At 42.2% G+C, this 23858-nt stretch overlaps 1 protein-coding gene across 6 annotated transcripts in view; it reads right to left on the reverse strand.

Moving 5' to 3' along the window:
• Positions 1-429: 429 nt before the first annotated feature.
• Positions 430-23858, reverse strand: part of TYRO3 (TYRO3 protein tyrosine kinase) — an 84425-nt gene continuing 60996 nt past the window's right edge. For all 6 annotated transcript variants that reach the window (XM_078391366.1, XM_020793740.3, XM_020793741.3 and 3 more), the window contains 8 exons: positions 22532-22627; positions 22173-22253; positions 21210-21302; positions 19911-20032; positions 19023-19132; positions 14952-15111; positions 9135-9271; positions 430-6249 (listed from right to left, as the gene is read on the reverse strand). In XM_078391366.1, the coding sequence (XP_078247492.1) occupies positions 5877-6249; positions 9135-9271; positions 14952-15111; positions 19023-19132; positions 19911-20032; positions 21210-21302; positions 22173-22253; positions 22532-22627 (1172 nt within the window). In that variant the 3' untranslated portion in view covers positions 430-5876. The remainder of the gene's footprint in view (positions 6250-9134; positions 9272-14951; positions 15112-19022; positions 19133-19910; positions 20033-21209; positions 21303-22172; positions 22254-22531; positions 22628-23858) is intronic.

The following is a 23858-nucleotide window of genomic DNA, read 5'->3' on the forward strand; positions in this document are numbered from 1 at the left end:
CCCTCATTACAAGGTTCTTTAATTCCTCCTCACTTTCTGCCATCAGAGTGGTATCATCTGCATATCGGAGGTTGTTGATATTTCTTCCGGCAATCTTAATTCCGGTTTGGGATTCCTCCACTCCAGCCTTCCGCATGATGTATTCTGCATATAAATTAAATAAGCCGGGGGACAATATACAGCCTTGTCGTACTCCTTTCCCAATTTTGAACCAATGGTTATGCTAATACAGTATTATTAAGCACCCCTAGGGGAAGAAAATCACCCAGATACCCATGTTCCCCTGAGTTCCTTTGTCCTTTGCTTGTTCAGCCTTGCAAAGGCTCTGGTCATTTGGCTCAGTGCACTTTAATCTTCAATTTATGTGGCAGCAAATTTTAAAAATCAACCATAGGGGTAGTGACACAGAAGTTAACAAAAGGCACACACTAAGACACAGTACATATTTTATTTTAAAAAAGCATAGAAACTAATGACATGCTTCAGAAAATTAGATTTTATATGTACACTTGCTTTTCTTTTTAAGCCGCTGCTGCAGGAAACAAATGCTGTAATCCTATGCTTATTTATTTAGGAGTAAATCCCAAGGAAATCACTGAGACTTAATTCCAAATAAAAAGGCACAGGTGGGACCTGCAGCGAAACATTACCTTGTGGACTGGGCCCTTGGCAAGGTCTCTGCCATTCCATTCCACTGCCACGCCTCCCAGCTTTCAATCCCTCTCCCACACTGCCAGTATTCTGTACTTGCCTAAAATGCCCAGTCCTCAATGGGCTGCTTTAGATTCATCCTCACTCCCACTTAGTTTTTTAAGTGTTTCTGAAATTTTGCCAACTTCAGGGCTTCTCCAAGTTTGCTTTCTGTTGTGCATGGATAGTGTTGTTTTGGCTACGTGAGGACTGGCATTTGGAGAACTGACTTTTCCCTATTAGTATATAAACATAGTATGACCAAGCCAGTTATTAAGTCTTAATAACTGCATCCTATGAGATGACAGATAAAATGCAATTTAGAATGGTTTGTTAAGAATTACATTCTCTCACCAGTCTCCTTTGCCCCATTTAAATAAGAGCCCTAGTGTTCAATGAATTTCAGTCTGTTCCCATGTTGAATTATAGCACAGGCCAGTGGTTTGCAATCTTGGGTAACCCAGATGTTCTTGGACTGCAACTCACAGAAACCCCAGCCAGCACAACTAGTGCTGAAAGCTTCTGGGAATTGCATTCTAAAAACACTTGGGCACCCCAAGATTGGAAACCACTGGCATAGGCTATGGAAAGGGCTTTAATGGAATCAGGTGGCGGGTCTGTAAAAGCTACAGATTCAAGCAACTAAAAAAAAATTATTTCAAATCTACACTTAGAAATGTGGGTCTTTCTCACAAGACATCACGGGATAGTTGTTTTGAATGTTACTGCTTGACCCCAAATCTGTTACTCCATTCTAGAATAATACAAATGCAGGAACAGGTGATACTTAACCATTAAGAAAAATGAATTTTTGTTTAGTTTTTTTTTTTGTTTAAATTGACATTCTTCATGCATCAAATAAAGGTATCACCTGTTGCTGCATTTGTATTGTTTCGACAACCATGTGGCCTTTTCCTAATGTTTCACTCTAGAATGTCAGGTATGAAGTTCTTTGCTCTTACTGTACCAAATCAGTTTACTTATAATGATTAATACCATTAGTATTACCGCCAGGTTTACTGACCTCTGTCAGGATTTTTAAACATTGCTGAGCACCATATCAGTTCTTTTTGCAGTATAGTACTGTGACAGTGAGATGCTCGTATGCACATCAAATATCATTGGTGGTGAAGGTGCAAAACTGATGTTTTGCAAAACAAAACAAACCCCTTTTGTAGATTGTGCTATTTCATTATAAATGGGTTAATATTTCTGATACTGTACTGCTTCTCCTCTTATTTTTACTACAGTTTAATACAAATTAACCATTGTTTAATTCATACAATTATCCCACTTAAAATATGTTAATTGGCTATTCCTTAATTTCTCATGAGATATTTATGAGTGGTCCTCAGAATACTGTGTTGATTTGGGTGGAAGCAGGGCAGAATAGTGTGCTCATATGTTGCAGAAACCCATGTACGTGCACACACATTGTGCCTCTTACTCCCAGGGCCACTGCCAGACACCTGAGGGAAAGAAAAGTTACTGTTCTCACCTTTCCCTGTTCAGGAGGCAACCCACATGGGTATATGAATACTCCCTCAACAACCAGAGCCTGGAAACACTAGTATTAATACTAAACATGTTAATGTTAATGAAAAAGTAATTATTTAAATAAATTATTTTTATATTAAAAAAATCATTTAAACTTATCTCAACCCCCATTATTCCCCAAAGTAATGACTTAAAAATAACACAAGTCAATATTCAGAATTTAATGTTGCTTGCATTTAGTACTTTCAATGAGGACGGGCAAAGTAGGGTCGTCCAGATACTTTTGCCCTGCAAGTTTTATCAGTTCCAGCCAGAATAGTTAATGATGAAGAATGCCAGTAGTATCTGAAGTGTGGCACTGTGCCCATCTGTGGCTTAAAATAACCAATTTTAAATTTGTCACTCAAAGCTTTAGTGAATTAAAAGCAACAATTTAATTTTAAATGAATTATGTTTAAGCTTTGCTCCACCTGGGCACTGGTACAACATCCTCCACTTCCCTGTGGATAGTATGTTAGCTTAGGGGCACAAGGCTGACATCCAGGACAGCAACATACAAGCTTCACCACTGCTGGGTTGGTAGAATGGAAACAACGGAGGGTCTGAGACGGAAATGGCAGAGGGCTGATGTTCCATCCCTGCTGCATCATGGTAGGTTTTACTCTACATCATTCCCATCCCACGATGTCCCTCTTTAGGGACAATCTTTGAAAATGGGAGGAAAATTGACTACTATTGTTCATTTCCTTTTTGTTCTTGGCCAGGCCCTATTCACAAAGAGAACAGCAGATAGATGGGGATCTAATTTTTACAACAAAAGGTATTTGTAAAAGAAGTTGAACTCTCTGCTACTTCTGATTCTCCAGCATTTCAGACACAGCTCAGCTCAGTTTTATTAGAGCTAAACTGGAGAGAATTACCACTGAAGTAAAGGAGTGTGCTAAGGTGAGAAATAATACCATCTGGATCCCCTCATACACATACATCCTTGATTGCAAAAACTGGTCATATGCCAACCCATTTTATATGACAATAGGGAAGACAAATATGGCTGCCCCATCATATCTTACCTTGCCTGTGGTGCTTGTCAAGCCACCAAGCACTACAACAAGAGCACTCTTTCTTGAAAACATGAAAGAAAGTGAATTTAGACGTGTTTGCAGGACAGGCTAAATCTGCTCTGCCCTCTGACACAAAGGGAACTGTAAAGCAGGTTTTATTCTCTCCAAATGTGGTGCAACCCATTTACTTTATCTCATAAAACATATGAGTAATTGAAAATAAGACACAGATGCAGCCCTACTCTAGATCCTGTTTCTTAGCTATGTTGAGTAGGGTTGCTACAATACTTGACTAGATAACATCCAGATGTTTTGAACTACAAATGGCAGCAATCTGTCATTGGTCAGTGATAACGGGAGTTGTAGTCCAAAACATATATAGAAGCACCACATTGGGAAAGACTGAATGGATTTAATGAACCATTTACTTTGCTATATTATTTAGACATGGGAAGGATTCCTCCCATCTTTAAACATTCTGACCAAAGATATCTTCTCTAAACATCCTATTATGTGAAGAAAAGAAGGTAAGACCTAATAAAGTGTAAGCTAATTGATAGGAGGGGCTTTGTCAGCATCCATTTCAAGGACTTGTTTGGTGATCTGAGCTCTCAAGATTCTAGATAATCTGGTTCTATGAACTGACGGTGAGAACTGAAAGAAGCAACAAAGAAAACATGACTAATTATACAAACAGGCTGTGTTAAGTATAAGCCTTAGCTACGTGCTGTTTTGGACCTCAAATTCCAGGTGTTTGGCATAGGTCTGTCAGGGATATGGTGGGGGGGGATGTTCAGGGTTAATATCCCTATATAAACACACTATTAGTGGTATTCCCTTAGGGTCTTCTGGGGTTTTGTTTTGTAGACAGCCTTTATGGGATCTGAAGCCCGGAAAGAAACTATAGTTGTGATCCAACCAAACATTTTAACTTCCATAGATTTTAACATTTGTTATATTGGGGTATAGACTCTATGACCCTTTAGCTGCCGATGGATTACAACTCCAACCATCACCAGCTACCTTTTGCCATGCTGTGTAGGAGCGGTAGGAGTTAGAAACCCAACAGCTGAGAGCCACAGGCTTTCCACCCCTGTGCTAAATTCACACTTGGAAATAAATCAGATTTAAAAATATTTAGCTTTAGTTGCATCACATCCATTGTGATTCTATGTGGTATCTAAATTGAAAATCCCTGCATCAGGGAAATCTGCTACTGAGAGGGGAAGAATTTTAGTTTGCTAAAGATCCAGGTAGCCACAAGAAGTATAATTTAGGAGCTGCAGTGAAAACACCAACAGTCTGGTAGAACTCTACATTGTTATCTTCTTCCTCTTCCAAGGACATATTCTTCTTCAGTTATGATTAATCACATTGTCAGACAAGCCTAACAAGAGCTTAAAATGGCCCATTTCTGTCTGGAACGTTGCCAAAACTGAAAAAGAAGAAGTTATGTTCCAGTGCATCTAAACTTCTGTGTCAAGCCAGAGGACCTTTTAATTAGACATGCCAGTGATCCTCAAACTTTTGTGACTAAAAATACTTCTTTACTGTACATTAAAAGCATCTAATTGGCATCTATTTTTCCTTTTGACTTCCACTGAGTAGTTTCTTTCTTGCCACTAATATTTATTAGTATAAAGGTGTTGAGGTGGGGGAAATAAAAGGATAATCTGATCTTAAAGTGCTGCTTCTAGCTTTCCTTGTATGAGTATGCCTTTTGTATAATTTATTGAGTATTGCACAGCTCCATCCTATACATATCTACTCAGATATAAGCCCCATTAAATTTCAGGGGGACTGAGTCCCAGGTAAGTGAGTATAGGATTACAGTCTTAATATCCACAAGCTATTCCTCTTAACCTGTTTGAAGCTTGGTTACGCCCATGTGCATGTGCACTCCCAAGTTTTGCTCATAATCAATTTTACATCAAATACAAAGCAAAAAAGAGGCAAGAAAGGTGCCTCCAGTGACGAAGGATGAAAGGGGTTAACACTGTGTTGCTTAGTTGCTGGGTAGGCCTTGAGGAGTGCTTATATCTGGTAACCAAATATTATTCTGAGAAAAAGTGCAATGTTTCTTCATTTTACAGGAGCAGCCATACAGATCCCAGTTTGAGAATCACTGAGGTAGACAAAAAGTGTAGGCATACTGCTAAATGAAGCTGTTTTCTCACATCCTGAAAGATAGTACCAATGGATCTGAATACCAGGCAGCTTGGTCTTTCCCCATATGCGCTGGTCTCAAACTTCCATACTCAGAGCCGGGGAGGGGATGCAGGACTAGGAAAAAGAGACTGCTGTTACACCCTCTGATCTCACTGCTTAATGGCGATTCTGTGGACAACAGACATCTACTAGCTGTAAGAGACTGGGGCCGCTCCCACTGGATATCACTGACCATTGTTGGAAGTTGCTCTTAAAAGGCTAAGAGGTGATTAAGAGTTATGGTCATTTTGGGCTGTCAGTCACAGCAGCCCAAACAGCAGTAGGAAGCTACAGATGTAGCCCGCCTTGTACCTACCCATGCTGGTTAAAAGCAGCCTACAGCTGTCTTTGTAAAGCAGTACCATATGATGATAAGCACATCTCACTGGAGGAGAATGAAGAGTCGCTTTTCCTTTCAGGCTAACACTGTTTTGCTCCCATCTCCAAATCATAAAGAAGGCTCCTGGCCTCCCCATCAGAGGCATCTGGATGTCTTTCATTTTCAGCATCATTCCCAAGGCACAAGGGGCTCATGATGTAACGATAGTCACTAGTAACAGCAGCAGCTGCTCCTGCAATGTTCACTTCATCGTCCAAGGTTCCAAAGGGACAATTAACTGTAGCGTCATTCCTACAAGCTTCTTGTGGTTTCCCAATGTTAACATAAAGAGGATTCTGGCTGGATGAGAGCAAAGACAGTCTTGCCAATATCATTTCAAGCTGGAATTTCAGTGCTCCAAAGCTGGGACGAAGCTTGGGTTCTGAATGCCAACATCGACACATGAGATCATAGCTGCAAGGCAAAGAGAGTAAAAAGCACTGGGAAAGGGTGCCTTGAAGCAACCACCCACCCATTTGTATAACCACCCATGTGAATTCATAGCCTCATGGCGCAGTGGTTAAACTGCTGTACTGCAGCCAAAGCTGCTCAAAATCCGGGGCTCAATCCCGCATAGCTGGCTCAAGGTTAACTCAGCCTTATATCCTTCCGAGGTTGGTAAAATGAGTACCCAGCTCGCAGGGGGGGGGGGAATGTGTAGCCTCCATAATTAACTTGTAAACCGCCCAGAGAGTGCTTTAAGTGCTATGGGATGGTATATAAGTAGCAGCACACTTCGTACAACACATTGAGGCCGTTCTGGCTTTGTGGCTTTGAATGGTGCTCCTGACAGGAGATAGAAGCACCATTCAAAACCACAAAACCAGAACTGCCTTAATGGATGTGGATGTCCACCAAGAGTCTGAGTTGGGACGGCCCACAATATCTTGATAACTTAGTCGTTGTTTAGTCGTTTAGTCATGTCCGACTCTTTGTGACCCCATGGACCAGAGCACGCCAGGCCCTCCTGTCTTCCACTGCCTCCCGTAGTTGGGTCAAATTCATGTTGGTTGCTTCGATGACACTGTCCAACCATCTCATCCTCTGTCGTCCCCTTCTCCTCTTGCCGTCACATGGTAACTTAGTAAGAAAAGTCAAATGTCATTCTAATAGCATAATGGAGTTAGAAGGGAACTATAAGGTCATCAAATCCAACCCATTGCTCAGTGCAGAAATCCAACTTAAAAGAATATCTGACAGAAGGCTTTCTATCTTTCTTTTGAATGCCTCCAGAGTTAGAGCACTCACCACCCGCCAAGGTAATTGGTTCCAATTGCCATAATGTTCTAATAGGAAGTTTTTCCTGATATCCAACTGAAATGTGGCTTCTGGTAACTTGAACCCATTATTATGTGTTTTGCACTCTAGAATGACTGAGAACAGATTCTGGGACCCCTCTGTATTCCCAGTCATTCCTCATAGGGCTTGTTTTCCAAGCCCCTGATAATTATTATTGCCCTCCTCTGAACTTGTTCCAGTTTGTAAGCATCCTTCTTGAAGTGCAGTGTCCAGAACTGGACACAGTACTTGAGATGAGGCCTAATCAGTGACAAATAGAAGGGAATAAATACACCATGTGATTTGGAGGCTATACTTCTGTGAATGCAGCCTAAAATAGTATTTGCCTTTTTTTGTAGCCACATCACACTGTTTGATCATATTTAGCTTGTGATCCACAATAATTCCAGTTCATTATTATATAATGCCTCTCTATATAAGAATGGGCAACTCTAGTAATCAGGGGGCTATTTTTCTGTCCCTAGACCTTCTGAAGCTGACACAGACCACAAAAAACACCCAAAATGACAAAAAATGAAAATGGAAGTAATTGGAAATGCCAAGGGGGATGGGGACTGCAGATTATTGAAAAGGTGAATTCTGGAAGCTTCTAGGAGTAACTCTTCATATATTTGGGGAGAAAATGGGTGACCCATTTTCCCACTCCTGCAACAAGCTATATCATTGACTGAACACATTTCCTATCTTTTGCTCTCTTCAGATCCACCTCCTGAGGCAACCTGGCTTGCTGCCTCTCTCTCTCTCCCCTCTCTATCTGTCTCTTTCTTTCAGCTTATATACCATCCCATAGTAGAAACACTCTCTGGGCAGCTCATAATATAATCTTACTAAATGACATAAAAAACATAACAGTACAATGTACAAATGAGTATCAAAAACAGTAAAACTATTGTAACTAACTAAACCTATCTTAAATAAACAAACAACTTAGAACATCTCAGATAACAAGCACTAGGTAAAGGTTCCCCTTGACAATTTGTCCAGTAGTGTCCGACTCTAGGCGGCAGTGCTCATCTCCGTTTCCAACCCACAGAGCTAGCATTTTGTCTGCAGACAATCCTCCGTGGTCACGTGGCCAGCATGACTAGACATTTATTTATTTATTTATTTATTTATTTATTTATTTATTTATTTATTTATTTATTTATTTATTTATTTTAATTTAATTTAATTTAATTTAATTTAATTTAATTTAATTTAATTTAATTTATACCCCGCCTATCTGGTCGGTGGAACGCTGTTTATCTTCCCACTGAGGTGGTACCTATTTATCTACTCGCATTTTTGCATTTTGCATGCTTTCGAACCACTAGGTTGGCAGGAGCTGGGACAAGCGACAGGGGCTCATTTTGTCATGTGGATTCCATCTTATGACTGCAGGTCTTCTGATCTTGCAGCACAGAGGTTTCGGCGGTTTAACCCACAATGCCACCTTGTCTCTGTTTAACAAGCACTAATAAAAAATAAATAAGCAGCTTTAAAGTTCTGTCCCACATCTGTATTCACAGGTTTACTGGAACGTCTCCCAGGCCATTACTAGTTGACAGAATTCCAACTCAGTTTATAGAGCACCATGTGCAAGCAATGCATATTGTCCTAGGATTGTGTCTCCCCATCCCCAGCAAGATCTAAACGAACTGATGGTAACTCTTCTTCAGTTCTACCATCCTATGCACATACTTAATAATTCATTCTATGGAAGTAAGTTAACATGCACAGGATTGGATAATAAACCATTTTCAACTACCTATAATGCAAAATATACTATTATTTTCCTATTTATCCCTGCGTCCTCCACTTCTCTATAACCCCTGTGTCAGGTCTTACATTAAAAGCTCATTGGACATGGGACTGTGCTGTTGGACTTTGTACTGAAATCTTTTTAAGACTGCTGAAAGTATGGTTGTGCTTTTGTATATCTTCTACTTATCAAAGTGTGGCCTGTAAAGAAGATAGCATGCCCATGTTTGGGTAACAGGATGGACTAATGAATTACTTACACTTCCTCCAGGCACTCCGGGGGCTGCTTCAATCTGTTCCCACTGATGAGGTAGTTGTAAATTTCTGCATTCTCAATGCCTGCATAAGGAGTTTGCCCACGGGTCACAATTTCCCACATTGTTACGCCAAATGCCCACTGAAACAGAACAGTGACCGGGGTGGGGTGGGGTGGGGGGAGATAAATAGTTCAGCATTTACTTTGAGTCGAACAAATGACTTCCATATGATGTATTTTTTTCTTTCTAGACCAGGCTTGTCCAACCCGCGGCCTGAAGGCGGCATGCGGCCCAGGTCAGCTCGTAATGCGGCCCAGTGCAATTTTTTATTTTTAAAGAAATCCCAAAGTTTCAAGATACACTGCCAGCACTTGCGGCCGGAATGTGGCTGAGGCATGTCTCAACAGTAGAGGGAGAGAGAGGGAAGGAAGGAAGGAGGGGGAGAGGAGGGGACGGGGGGGCTGCATGGCTGCATTGTGCCGTCCCCGTCAATAGGTGGACCCCCTCCCGGCCCCATAAAGCCGCCGGACTCGAAGCTGGCAGCCTCTTCTGTCTGAGATCGCAGCTGCCAGTAAGCGCGCTTGGAGCGGGGCTGCAGAGGATGGCTAGGGCTGCCCCCCCCATGCGGCCCAAACCAAATGTATGTGCGGCCCAAACCAAATTTTCATCTTCTAATGTGGCCCAGGGAAGGTGAAAGGTTGGACATCCCTGTTCTAGACTGTGATGGCCTGTGGCTATAAACAGCAACGTTTGTGCAAGTGAAAACAGCGTGAATACTCTGGGCAACTAGGAATTGTGGATGGATGCTGATATAGGGAAGTCTCCATTTGAGACTTTTCCTCTTGTGATAATGGTTGGCTCAATATAATTTGTCCCCCACACTGCAGCTCTAGTGGAAACAGTTAAATTTCAGAATGGTGGTGGGGTTTCAGGTGTGTGGCTGAACTTAAAATTGCTCAAATCTATAACAGTCATTCCATTACTGGAAACTCTTAAGACAACAGTGCTTACAACCACTTCTGAAGTGGAAGCCCTGTAAACCCAGAGCTTAGAAAATGCGCCAGACTGAATGGGGGATTCCGGGAGCTGTGGTACAAAATAACTTTCCCAAGCTCTCTACATGCCGTAGCAATTGACAGAAAAGACCAGTATGGCTTGGCATGCTGAAACAAGCCTCAGGGCTGCAATTTCCATGAGATGAAATGACATAGTTCACCGTTTGCAATAAAACTGCAACTTCCCATCTCATCTGAACATAGGAAATAGTAATGTAGGGGAACCATAGGTTGATAAGTGAACCAAAGGCAGGGATGGATGATACCTTTGTTATTACATCACTAAAAATTATAAACAGAAGCTAGCTTTTGATCCAGACAGGTCTTCTTCAGGCTGGGCACCACCGAGCAGCAAAAACAAAAGCTCCAAAAGCCATAGCCATGTATGGGACCAGGCTTCTCTGTTTAAAGCACGTTTCAAAATAGGGACTGTTGTATCAGGTCAGATATGTAAGGTTACAGCTTAGAGGGCAACATTCAGTGCAACTGCAAAGTTTGCATCTCATGAAAAAGAGTACACATCAACAATGTCAATTAAAAAAAGAAGTCCATGCCTCCTACACAACCGATCCTGAAAATGTGGAGAGACGGTTGTGCAGGAGAATTGACATACTTTGGACAGCTGAATGTGTACCAGACCACAAGGCTTTCTGGCCTAAAGCTACAATAAGATTACACTAGAGGGAGCAATCCTCTTTGCAAAGCCCCAGTCATGCTATGATAACAAAGTGTAGGGCGATGTATATACTAAGCACTTTGGCTTAGGGAGAGTGACTTGGCCAAAACTATCCAATAAGCTAATGATGGTCAAGGAAGTCTCTGCACTGCACATACAACTCTATCCACTACACTCTACTGTCCCTGACTATGTTCCCACTTTCCTTTATGGTGAAATTGAGCAATCAATAATATTTGTGTCTAATTATGTCAGAAAGTTACTGTTAACATTGGTATTTCCTCCCCTTTCATAGAAAAGGGGATGTTTCCCACAAAATAAGAGTCTTTGGCACAAGACCTGAATTCCCACACCATACTATAACTCACTTTTTAAGCCACTTTAAGTATTTGCAGCTGAAAGAATTAGGTATTTAAGCTGTCTCCCCATGCTAAATTCCTCTATCGCAATTCTTCTGCTTTTTGGGGTCGATATTTAAATTTTAAGCTTGTCTTCTTGTCCTCTGTAAATCACTATGCACTCTAATGGTACGATATAAATCAAAAATAATACCCCAGCAGTGCTATTGTTGTTCCCATCATGACCCTGTTGATGTGAATCAAGTTCACATACTGTTCTTTTAAACTTCAGAAATTTTACAAACTTTGTACTTGACCAATTTGCAGCATTTTTTAAATCAAAAGTGGAGGCCATCCGCCGGGACCTCTCTCCTTTTTTGAATACAGTGAGTCGAGCTGAGATGTCCAGCGCTCCGTCCTGCCCGGTGATACTTGACTCCTTTCAGACTGTCACGCCTGACTGTGTGGCCAGGGCGATTGATCGCTGCCGTGCCACCACCTCCTCTTTGGACCCTTGCCTGGCCTGGCTAATCAAAGCAGCCAGGGCGTTAACAATGGAATGGGCCACGGTAATAATTAATGGGTCTCTCCTTGAGGACACACTCATTAGGCCCACCTAGTTTGGCGGCGGATGAAATTGGCAATTATAGGCCCGTCACCAACGTTTCTTTCTTAAGCAAGGTGGTTGAGAGGGTGGTGGCCGATCAGCTTCAAGCACATCTGGATGAAACAGATGCCCTGGATCCATTTCAGTCGGGCTTCAGGCTGCGCCATGGTACAGAAACGGCATTGGTCACCCTGTTTAACTAGTGTAGTTATTTCTGTCAAGGTGGTTAAGTAATAATAAAAATAATACAAGGCAGAGCCACATTACTATCACCAGATACATTTATAAAATCAGAACAGATAAAATGTTTATTTTATGCAATTAGTACAACATGGAAAGTCTTCTCTAAGCTATTGTGAATATACTGTATTTCCTTGCTGAATTTAAGGTAGTGGAGCTATTTATGTTCAGAGCCAGGACAATTATATCCTCACTTTTTTTTCATTTGGGACCTCTTGACTGGGATCTGGCACTGAATTAATTTATTCCCCCAAAGGGGGCCCCTATCCAGTCTGTCACCAACTCTGATGGAAGAGATTTACCAGGCTTTTCTTTTTTTACAGTTGAGATGCTTCTCTTCATACACGTCTTCTTACTGAGCACCCTTTTTTGCAATTTTCTGATTCTGCCCTACCACGATTTCTCTAGTTTTATAGTTTTTTCAAATTTTACTTTAGATAAAATCTATTGGTAGGGTCTGGATGATAGGCCTCCCCTTAGTTTTTCACCTGACCAGTTTGCAGCCTTTTAAAAATCTAAAGTGGAGGCCATCCGACGGGACCTCTCTCCTTTTTTGAACACAGTCTAAGTCGAGCAGAGTTGTCCAGCGCTCCGTCTTGCCCGGTAACCCTTGACTCCTTTCAGCCTGTCACGCCTGATTCTGTGCCCAGAGTGCTTCACCGCTGTCGAGCCACCACCTCCTCCCTAGACCCTTGCCCGGCCTGGCTAATCAAAGCAGCCAGGCCGATAACAACAGAATGGGCCACTGCAATAATAAATGGGTCTTTCCTTGAGGGCAGGTTTCCTTCTGCCCTCAAGGAAACACTCATTAGGCCCATAAGAAAGAAACCTAATTTGGTGGCGGATGAAATTGGCAATTATAGGCCCGTCGCCAATATTTCTTTCATGAGCAAAGTAGTCGAGAGGGTGGTGGCTGACCAGCTTCAAGCACATCTGGATGAAACAGATGCCCTGGATCCTTTTCAGTCGGGCTTCAGGCCATGCCACGGTACAGAGACTGCATTGGTCACCCTGTACGATGACTTGTTGAGGGAGGCCGACAGCGGTAAAATTTCTTTATTGGTCCTCCTCGACATCTCAGCGGCCTTCGATACCGTCGACCACGGTATCCTCCTGGGGAGGCTCTCTGAGTTGGGTATCAGTGGCTTGGCTCTAGCCTGGCTCCGTTCCTTCTTGGAGGACCGCCCCCAGAGAGTGCAGCTTGGGGAGAGTATTTCGGCCCCATGGAGTCTCAATTATGGGGTTCCACAGGGGTCGATCATCTCCCCAATGCTGTTTAACATCTATATGAGGCCGCTGGGTGGGGTCATCAGGGGATGTGAAGCATCGTGCCATCAATATGCTGATGACACCCAGCTCTATATTTCCTTTTCACCAACTGCAGGTGATGCCATCTTGTCCCTCCAGCACTGCCTGGGGGCCGTACAGCAGTGGATGCAGGAAAACGGGCTGAGGCTGAACCCGGACAAGACAGAGGTACTGAGGGTGGGCCCTCCCACAGTTGGGGATTTGGGAAACTCCCTCTCTTTTGGGGGGGGGTGACTCTGCCCGCCAAGGATGGGGTCCGCAGCTTGGGGATCCATCTGGACCCGGCGCTAACCATGTAATCACAGGTGGCGTCGGTGATCCGCACCGCCTCTTTTCACCTTAGGCGGATAGCCCAGCTGCGGTCCTACCTTGATGTGGGGGCGCTCACCACCTTGGTACATGCACTTGTAATCTCAAGATTAGACCACTGTAATGAGCTCTACGTGGGGCTTCCTTTGAGGCTGCTGCGGAAACTACAGGTGGTGCAGAATGTGGCGGCCAGATTACTCAGTGGAGTGAAAAAATTCCAACATATTTCACCCACTCTGGCCACATTGCATTGGCTGCCCATCCGTTTCTGCATTGACTTCAAAGTGTTAATGCTTACGTATAAAGCCCTAAACGGTTTATGGCCTCGATATCTGGCGGAACGCCTGCTCCCACCAAGATCTACCCGTGTCACTCGTGCGAGTCAGGAGGTGAGGCTGAGGAGCCCAACGCCGAGGGAGGCCCGGAAGGAGAAGACAAGAAATCGGGCCTTCTTGGCGGTGGCTCCTTGCCTCTGGAACAATCTACCTCCTGGGATTCGCGGAGCTCCCTCGCTGGGTATCTTCAAGAATCAATTGGAGACATGGATGTTCCGGCAGGCCTTCCCACCAGACAATTCCTGATGTTCCTCTTCTTTCCTTCTTCACTGGTTTCCTATCTTTGTAAGCTTTTTACTATTTATGTTGCTTTATATATGTTTATTTTTATTATTTGTTGACTGTTAGCCGCCTAGAGTGGTCCGAGTTGACTAGATAGGCGGGATATAAATAAAATAAATAAATAAAAAATAATAAATAATACTGTGTAGGAATAGTACTGATTTCGCAGGAATGGAGCAATGTGTAAAATATTAATCTTATGCATCGAGTGAATATAAAAATGCAGATCCATGGTACTGCGGGGTGGTATTGATGCTGACAGATTGAAATTAGTTTGAACTTAAAGGGCTGGGCAGAACTTGAAAGAAATCTGTGGCACAACATAGAAGGAGCCATCAGAAAATGAAGAGGTGTGATACACATGGGAAAGGTCTGGAGGGCTCACTGTCAGTAATCTTAGTCCCAGATGGCTTGAGGTGCATTTTCTTATTCCCAGGAACTGAAATTGATTTAGTGGTGTGTTTTTTTCATACTGTAAGCTGGATTCCTCACCTGTACACTCACAAAGATATAGTTGTGCAGGTAAAAAGAAATGTATGTGCCAGATTACTACAAGTCATACAGAGCTAGGACCATGTAATTAATATTTTTAAGCGAGGAGTCAGAGAGAAAGTTACACAAAGCAGATGAGTAGACAGGAAAAATGAAAAGAGCAAAAGAAAGGACTCACCACGTCACTGTGTGTTGTGTAGAGATTATCTGCCAGGCTTTCCAGGGCAAGCCACTTCACTGGCAGCTTAGAAGCACAGCCCTGGCGGTAATAGTCTCCACTATATATTTTCTTTGAAAGTCCAAAATCAGCAACACAAACATTCATGTTTTCATCCAACCTAAGGAAAACAAAAAAGTGACTGATAAAGAACTGAAACAATGTGGCTTATCCAAGTGATAACAGGAAGAAACAGAAGCCGTAGGTTTCTTCATTCAATCTCTGCCTGGTCCTTTGTGTCAAGCCATAGTCTGATGTCAACATCAGCTGCAATTCACAAGAGCAATTATGATTCAGTCTACTGGGAAGCCAAAGTCATCAGGACCCTAGTGCACTACAGACAACACATGGCCCACAATAGTCGAACTTCTGCTAATTTGCAGAATTGAAAAATTTGGGTCAAGATAGAACTTTTGGAAAGGGTGAAGCCCAGAATGAGTCCTTGGGGAACAATACTGACCCCATCCCCCCAGAACTTGCCAGCCCCTGATATAATGGCTGCTTTATAGCTGACATGAGTTTGGTATGACCTGAGGAAGGGCAGAATATTGATTCCAAACTGAATAAGGGATTCATCTCACTTAGCATCCTCCAATAATTCGTGTACAGATAGGACAACGAAGAGAGCTCCTGTTATCAAACACTCAGACCACCTGTACCCTGAGAACATTCTGCTACTCTGAGTTTTGTCTTCTAGATCTTTTAAAGCACAGTTGTTAACACTGTAAACTGCTTTGACTGCACTGGTAGAAAAACCATTTACAGTACGGTATAAATGCAACTCAGCAACTAAAACCAGTAATTCTTCCCTGGAAAGCAAAGACTAGAACTGTCCACATGGTGGTGACATACCTGATAATATTCTTTCCCTCTGTATATGTATATAATTCTTGTTATATATAAACAACACTATCTACACTCAGTACTATGTTCCCTTGCCCCCATTACTCCTATAATATGCTATCTATGCAGGACCACAGGATCAGAGAGAGAGAGAGCTCTTGGCTGTACTTAAGGAGCTGTTAAAGACTGGATCAAAGCAGGCACATCTCTTAATTCTAAGAAAGCTGCGGAACTGAATTATAGCAATGTTGCGTTCCTGGATCTCCACGCTAGAAAAAGAGCTAAAGTAAGTTATTGGTATCCCCTCCCGAGTCCCTAAATTTCCCAGCCAGCAAGGCTGATTACAAAAAAGCAAGCTCTAGCCCAAGGGCACAAGTGGATAGTACCACTAGGCTTGCTCCTTTTTCATCCTCCAGGAACTAAACTGAATGGCCTTAAAGAACAGTGGTGGTGCTGCTGCCACATGTCAGTCACAAAACAGCCTGTCTCCTTGTTCTTCTGACAAATAGGAAGACAAGAAAGGGTAGGGGGAATGAGTAATTCATTCCAACAATACCAGTTTCACCAGTTGTTCACACGGAAAAGAGATGGTAGTGCCTAATGATTTTCTCCCCATAAAAGCACTGGAATCTGAGGTCTGGGTGAGCACTTTATGTGACCTCCTTTTATTTCTATGGACATCAAAGCAGATAATGTACCCTCTGCCCCTAGAATCGCTATTCTTGCCTTTCTTATTCCTGGGAAAAAGCAATTATATATAAGTTTTCAAAAATGAACAAAATCTACCTACCTACTGTACCTATCTACTTATAAAATGAAAACTTCATTATACAATATTAAATGCTTCTGAAATGCATTAAGCAGATTCTCAGAAATGAAAAAATTACACATATAATTAGAATAAGGGGAAATGCCTCAAATATCTGGGTGATAAGCTGCCACTAAAGTAGAAAAAGACCATCATACCAAATAGAGCCAGACATCCTGGAGAGTGAAGTCAAGTGGGCCTTAGAAAGCATGGCTAACAACAAGGCCAGTAGAGGTGATGGCATTCCAGTTGAACTATTTAAAATCTCAAAAGATGATGCTGTTAAGGTGCTACATTCAATATGCCAGCAAATCTGGAAAACTCAACAGTGGCCAGAGGACTGGAAAAGATCAGTCTACATCCCAATCTCAAAGAAGGACTGTGCCAAAGAATGCTCCAACTACCATACAACTGCACTCATTTCACACGCTAGCAAGGTTATACTCAAAATCCTACAAGCAATATGTGGACTGAAAACTCCCAGAAGTACAAGCTGGATTTCAAAGGGGCAGAAAAACTAGAGACCAAAGTGCTAACATGCGCTGGATTATGGAGAAAGGCAGAGAGTTCCAGATAAACATCTACTTCTGCTTCATTGACTACGCAAAAGCCTTTGACTGTGTGGACCACAGCAAACTATGGCAAGTCCTTCAAGAAATGGGAGTGCCTGATCACCTTATTTATTTCCTAAGAAACCTATACATGGGACAGGAAGTAACAGTTAGAACTGGATATGGAACAACTGATTGGTTCAAAACTGGGAAAGGAGTATGACAAGACTGTATAGTGTCTCCTTGCTTACTTAACTTATATGCAGAATACATCAGGCGAAAGACTGGACTGGAGGAATCCGAAGCCAGAATTAAGATTGCTGGAAGAAATATCAATAATTTCAGATATGTAGACGATACCACTCTGATGGCAGGAGGAATTAAAGAACCTTGTAAGGAGGAATTAAAGAACCTCGTAATGTGGGTGAAAGAGAGTGCAAAAAATGGTCTTAAACTCAACATCAAAAAAACTAAGATCATGGCCATTGGTCCCATCACCTCCTGGGAAATGGAAGGGGAAGATAGGGAAGCAGTGACTGATTTTACTTTCTTGGGCTCCATGATCACTGCAGATGGTGACAGCAGCCACGAAATTAAAAGACATCTGCTTCTTGGGAGGAAAGTGATGACAAACCTAGACGACATCTTAAAAAGCAGAGACATCACCTTACCAACAAAAGTCCGCATAGTCAAAGCTATGATTTTTCCAGTAGCAATGTATGGAAGTGAGAGCTGGATCATAAAGAAGGCTGACTGCCAAAGAATTGATGGTTTTGAATTGTGGTGCTGGAGAAGACTCTTGAGAATCCCCTGGACTGCAAGGAGATCAAACCTATCCATTCTGAAGAAAGGAAATCAACCCTGAGTGCTCACTGGCCATCTAATGAGAAGAGAAGACTCCCTGGAAAAGACCCTGATGTTAGGAAAGTGTGAAGGCAGGAGGAGAAGGGAACGACAGAGGACAAGATGGTTGGACACTGTCATCGAAGCTACCAACATGAATTTGACCAAACTCCGGAAGGCAGTGGAAGACAGGAGGGCCTGGCGTGCTCTGGTCCATGGGGTCACAAAGAGTCAGACACAACTTAACAACTAAACAACAACAACCAAGGAGATAAACGGGGGAAAAAATTTAAGCTTCTCAGCGTACCCTACGGTTGCTAACTTGCCAAAGGTTCTTCAAGGTAGTGTAGAAAAACAGGTTTTAAAAAAGCATACTCCATTTCTGTAGCAATTAATGGCTTAGGAGACTGAAGAGCGCCAGCCATGTATTTTACAGTATTTCATACTGACTTCTATCAACTCCAAGGCTCTGCCCTCAGCTATTATCTGATTTAGTTTACAACTTTGTTACAAACTTTGCCCCTCAGTGTCCAAGTTCCTTTGTTGCTAAGAGCCTCCCAGGGAGCTGGAAGAGTGTAACGTTAATGCCATGGAGCAAAGCTGAATAGGTGTCCATGACACCAGTGCAACCATCTGCACAGCACTCAGAAAACAGCAGTTATATATTTGTGGCCAACTTTCCATCAATTAAAAAAATGATCTGAGTCCTGGAAACAAATAGGTCTTCTTCTGCATTAGCAAATTGGAATGTTAGAAATATGCAGTTCTCCTGCAATGAGCACACCAGCAAAGGAAAGAGATCTGCAAGAATTTAGCTAGCACTGCATTAATTTATTATCTGCAAAAAACCTACAAAATTCTGTTACATGGGTTCTCTTCTGAAGGTAGCCAACTGCAGTCCACCCCCAGTCTTCCTCTACCAATCTCCACTATTTTCTTAACTGTTGTGAAGGCCTGAGTTAGCAAACATTGCCACTATGGACTCACATGCAGTTCCGAGCAGCAAGGTCCCTGTGTATGAAGTTTTTGGAGCTCAAGTACTCCATCCCACTGGCAATATCAATCATAAACTTCAAGAGTGTCTGGAGCGGCAGGTTCTGCCAAAACAAGAAGTACAAGGAAAGGTCAGTTATGGAAAAGGAACAAATGATTCATCATGCCCTCTCTGTTCAGGCATTTAGCACAATTAGCAGAGTCACTCTAAGTGACTGTAATCTTCTATCTTTTATGAAATCCTAGTGGCTAATTCCACTGCAGCAATAATAGCACTGTTATTTCATCAATATGTCAAAACAAAACAAAGCATTATCACACACAAAACATGGTATGGGAACAGCTGGTCCTGCTCACTGGCATTTTTATGGACCAATGTTCGTGAGCACTACTACACAACATCAATTCCCTGCACACAGAAAATAGTACTTGGGGGAAACATTAAAACATACTGTTCTATCTAACTACCGTATGGAATTGTGTAATACAGCAAAAGCTGCATCATGTAATTTTCTGGCTGTGTAACTTGGTTCTAGGAATGAGAGGCAGTTAGAACCCATGTAATTTATTGACTTTACTTCACTATTTGATTTGCCAATTAACTAACAGAATGTTCATGTAACTGTGCACTCTCAGTTAGCCCTGAGATCTGACTATAGTATGGATTCAATGTTTAAATGCTTAAAGGCAGCCAGAACTTGCAATTTTTTCTCATTTACCAGTAATGAGTAGGACTGCTGAACCCAACAAAGGACAAAATAGGTTTGTATCCCATGCCCAGTATGAGGCATGTAAATGTTTGTTCACTGAATGCAATTTAAGCTCAAAATGTTTTCTGCAAATATATTCTTCTGTAAAAAGGTGTAACAAAAGGACTATTACAAAGGGGGTTTCTCCAATCCTGGACATCAGTAGAAAGGAGTGAAGGTCTCCATGTTTCATGAAGGGAAGGATGACCATGGGGATTGGAAGCCGACCTTTAGGTCGATTACGCAAGCTGACTCCTGGTAGGGCACAGCAGAAAAGAAAAGAGTGGTTAGGAAGAGATATATATTTGTTCTTATTTATTTCATTAGAATGTGTGGGCCTCAGGAAGGGGGGGGGTAACATCAGAGTGCTTTGGACTGCATAGAACCCAGAAATTGTCAGTTATCACCAGATAAGAAAAATTAAACAGGCAGGGCTCAGATAGAAATTAGTGTCTGTGTGCGCACACGTACAGAGGGAGAGACATTAATGGACTCCCTTTCCCAAGGCCCCTGATGTGAAAGCTGTTGTTCCTGGAGACCTCCAGGAGCAGGATTTAACCAACTTTTTTCAGGGGTTGTTGTGGGTTTTTCGGGCTCTTTGGCCGTGTTCTGAAGGTTGTTCTTCCTAACGTTTCGCCAGTCTCTGTGGCTGGCATCTTCAGAGGACAGGAGAGAGCCGTTCCTGTCCTCTGAAGATGCCGGCCACAGAGACTGGCGAAACGTCAGGAAGAACAACCTTCAGAACACGGCCAAAGAGCCCGAAAAACCCACAACAACCATTATATCCCAGCTGTAAAAGCCTTCACAAATACATTTTTCTTAGGGGGCTTTCTGAAGGGCCATAAAATCCTCCTTACCTGTGAAGCCCACTTTTCCCAAAATAAGGAATATGCAGAAATCATTATTCTTATTTTTGGCATGCATAAGTAACCTCCAAAGTATTCTCAACTCTACTTGGCGTACTTAGGAAGAGGTCAATTTTGCACCACATAACGTTCTACAGTGCCATAGGATAAGACCAATGTCATTCTCTTTCTGAACTCAAAATACCCAGTTTAAAGTAACAGAATGGTTTGAGCTCTGAGGTTACGTTTCTAAACCTACCCACATCATAATCTCTTTCAACAGTGTAACTAATTTACTATCTTGCCTTTACTATTCTAAGATACGTACTTTTATGGGGTAAAGTACATTGAAGAAATCACAGCTATCAAGAAGAACAATTAGGACTGGTTTAATATTGGAAGTTCTTTAGAACTGAGTGCATAAAGCTGCACAGAAAATATTAACAACTCCTATTAGGGCAGTGTGGTACTTAATTACTGCTGCTTCATTTTCCAGGACTGCCTGCTGGAAGTAAGCTGTGGACTATGGAATGATGATTATGGAGTCCTTCTACTTAGAAGTGAATGGGCATTGTAAAAACACTCACCAATCAGCTTGGTAACATGTGGGTGGTCAAATTCCTTCATACAGGCAGCTTCTTTCAGGAATTCCTCAATGTCATTTGAAGTGAAGATGTCCGCTAAAATAAAGGAATACTGAGATTTATTATTTTTAATTTTTTTTGTTCACTTGAGCTAATGTATACAGAAGAAGCAGCAGCAGCTGTAGTGCTTCCTAGTTCTTACAGAGTCACCCTCTACAGCAGGGGTCTCCAATCCCCAGTCTGTGGCCCAGTGTCGTTCCATGGCCTTGGCAGGACCGGGCTGCAGAGCAGCTCTTCCGCTCCCCCATGCACTCCCCCTATGCATGCCCACCTGCATGTGTGTGTGAGCACACCCGCCCACCTGTGCATGCGTGAGGGTGCACCCCGTCCACCTGCAAGTGCCCCATCCACGTGCGCATGCACACAAGCGCCCCCCGCCCACCTGTGAGCACAAGGGGGGTCACTCCCCCTGCGCACGGTCCCAGCCCCCTAGCCAGTCTGCAGTTCGGAAAAGGTTGGGGACCACTGCTCTACAGAACCTAAAGGTCACCAACACTACACTCCAGGAAAGCAACACAACATGCATTTCTTTCTTTCTTTCTTTCTTTCTTTTCTTTCTCTCTTTCTTTCTTTTTCTTTCTTTCCTTATTTATTTATTTATTTATTTGTAGGTTAACAAGAGAAGCAAGGCTGGAGCTAGGTGTCTATATGTGTGGGTCTTTGAGCTAGAATTCCCAGAATCCTGCCTGGGGAATTCTTGGAGGATTCTGGGAATCAGAGCAAAAATTCTAACCCCTACACCATGACACATCTGTAGTAGAAGGCACACAGTATCAAGGAAGGAAGGAAGGGAAGAGAAGAGAAAAGCCAAGCACATACTCTTCGGTGAAGGACAGCTCACAGGCACAGAAAATTGGCTAAGAGGAATGCACCGGCAGCACTTCAATTGTCTTACATTTTACTCACCTTTTAGCATTTTCACTGCAACCTTTTGAAGGGAGCCATCTGGCAGTTTCAGCTGACCCTCTCTCACAGACCCAAATTCTCCTAAGAAAACAGAAAGAGAACAGAACAAAGTAATAAGTCAAACACAATGTAATTCTGTTTTATTTCAAAGATCATGAAGAATGGAGATGTTAGATGAATTGGATCCATCAAGTCCATGGGATTTAATGTAAATCCCACTAATACAGTAGGTCTCTTCTCATTTGGATTAACAGCTGTATTTATCACAATGGGATTTAGCCATACATAACTGCATCGATTGATCTATAAACCTTAAATAAGGAAAATTCAGTTCTAACCAGATCCTGTTTTGTACTCACCTTTTCCTAGCATTCTTCCAAGCGTAAACTGCTGCTCCTGTATGAGGACATCTTTCAGTTTAGTCTTCAGTTCATCACTGATTCCTATACTATCCACTGGAGAGAGATGAAGGAATTCAAAAAAGAATCTCAGAATCTTAACTCTTGCTTTCTAGAATCACAGGTCATTAATCTTAGCCACAACATTTGTTGAACAAGGAAGACAGACAGCATGAAAAACGAATGGTCCAATTGCAAACATTTCTTTTGAGTAGTAAATTACTCCTAGAGGAATGCTTAAGGTTGCTGCAATTTTCCAGTGTTACTAAATATAAGATGTCTAGAATTTCCGAAGTTATTAAAATGTGATTTATTTCAATGTCATAATTTAAAATGCTATGATACCTTTCTCCTGAACAATTAATAAAGGAAAAATAATAACCTAGTTTAAGCAACTGAGATGAATGAAACTCTTATCAGGCAGTTCCACAGATGACCAATATGAAAATCAGTCCATGGATAGTGAATCATCCATGGACTGATTGCTACAGAATAATATACAGCAGTATTCTATCCAGTATTTTATTTAAGACAAAATACAAAGGTGTTCATTTGCTCATTTACAAACTACATCCTGTCTCATGAAGTAATTTCTAGGAAGGTAAAGGTTCCCCTTGACATTTTTAGTCCAGTCGTGTCCAACTCTAAGGGGCGGTGCTCATCCCGTTTTTCAAGACGTAGAGCCAGCGCTTGTCCGAAAACAGTTTCCATTGTCATGTGGCCAGCATGACTAGGCAATGCCGTTTTACCTTCCCACTGAGATGGTACCTATTTATCTACTCGCATTTACATGCTTTCGAACCGCTTGGTTGGCAAGGAGCTGGGACAAAGCGACAGGAGCTCACTCCGTCGTGTGGATTCGATCTTACGACTGCTGGTCTTCTGACCTTGCAGCACAGGCTTCTGCAGTTTAGCCCGCAGCACCACCACATCCCTCAATTTCTAGGAAACCTAACCATAAATGTAATATTTGTTATTTCTTTTCACAATATAGAAACAAATGAATCTACTTTAAAATATATTTAGATTCAAACACAGTCATACTTAAACCACATGCACTGTAATCATTGGGACTTAGTCATTACTAAGTTTAAGCCTTATGGAAACAATTAGTCTTGTGGCCAAAGCTTTTATGAAAGCAATTAGAAGTCATGTGGTACCTTAAAGACTAACAAGTTTTATTTGGCATAGAATTTGGGGACTGCCGCCTACTTCACAGGCACCAAATTCTGTTGTACATATAACTAAATCCAGACCAAGCCCTCCATTAGCAACAACAAAAGAAAAA

The sequence above is a fragment of the Pogona vitticeps genome, chromosome 1 (assembly GCF_051106095.1).
Source record: "Pogona vitticeps strain Pit_001003342236 chromosome 1, PviZW2.1, whole genome shotgun sequence".
In the NCBI taxonomy this organism is placed as follows: Eukaryota; Metazoa; Chordata; class Lepidosauria; order Squamata; family Agamidae; genus Pogona; species Pogona vitticeps.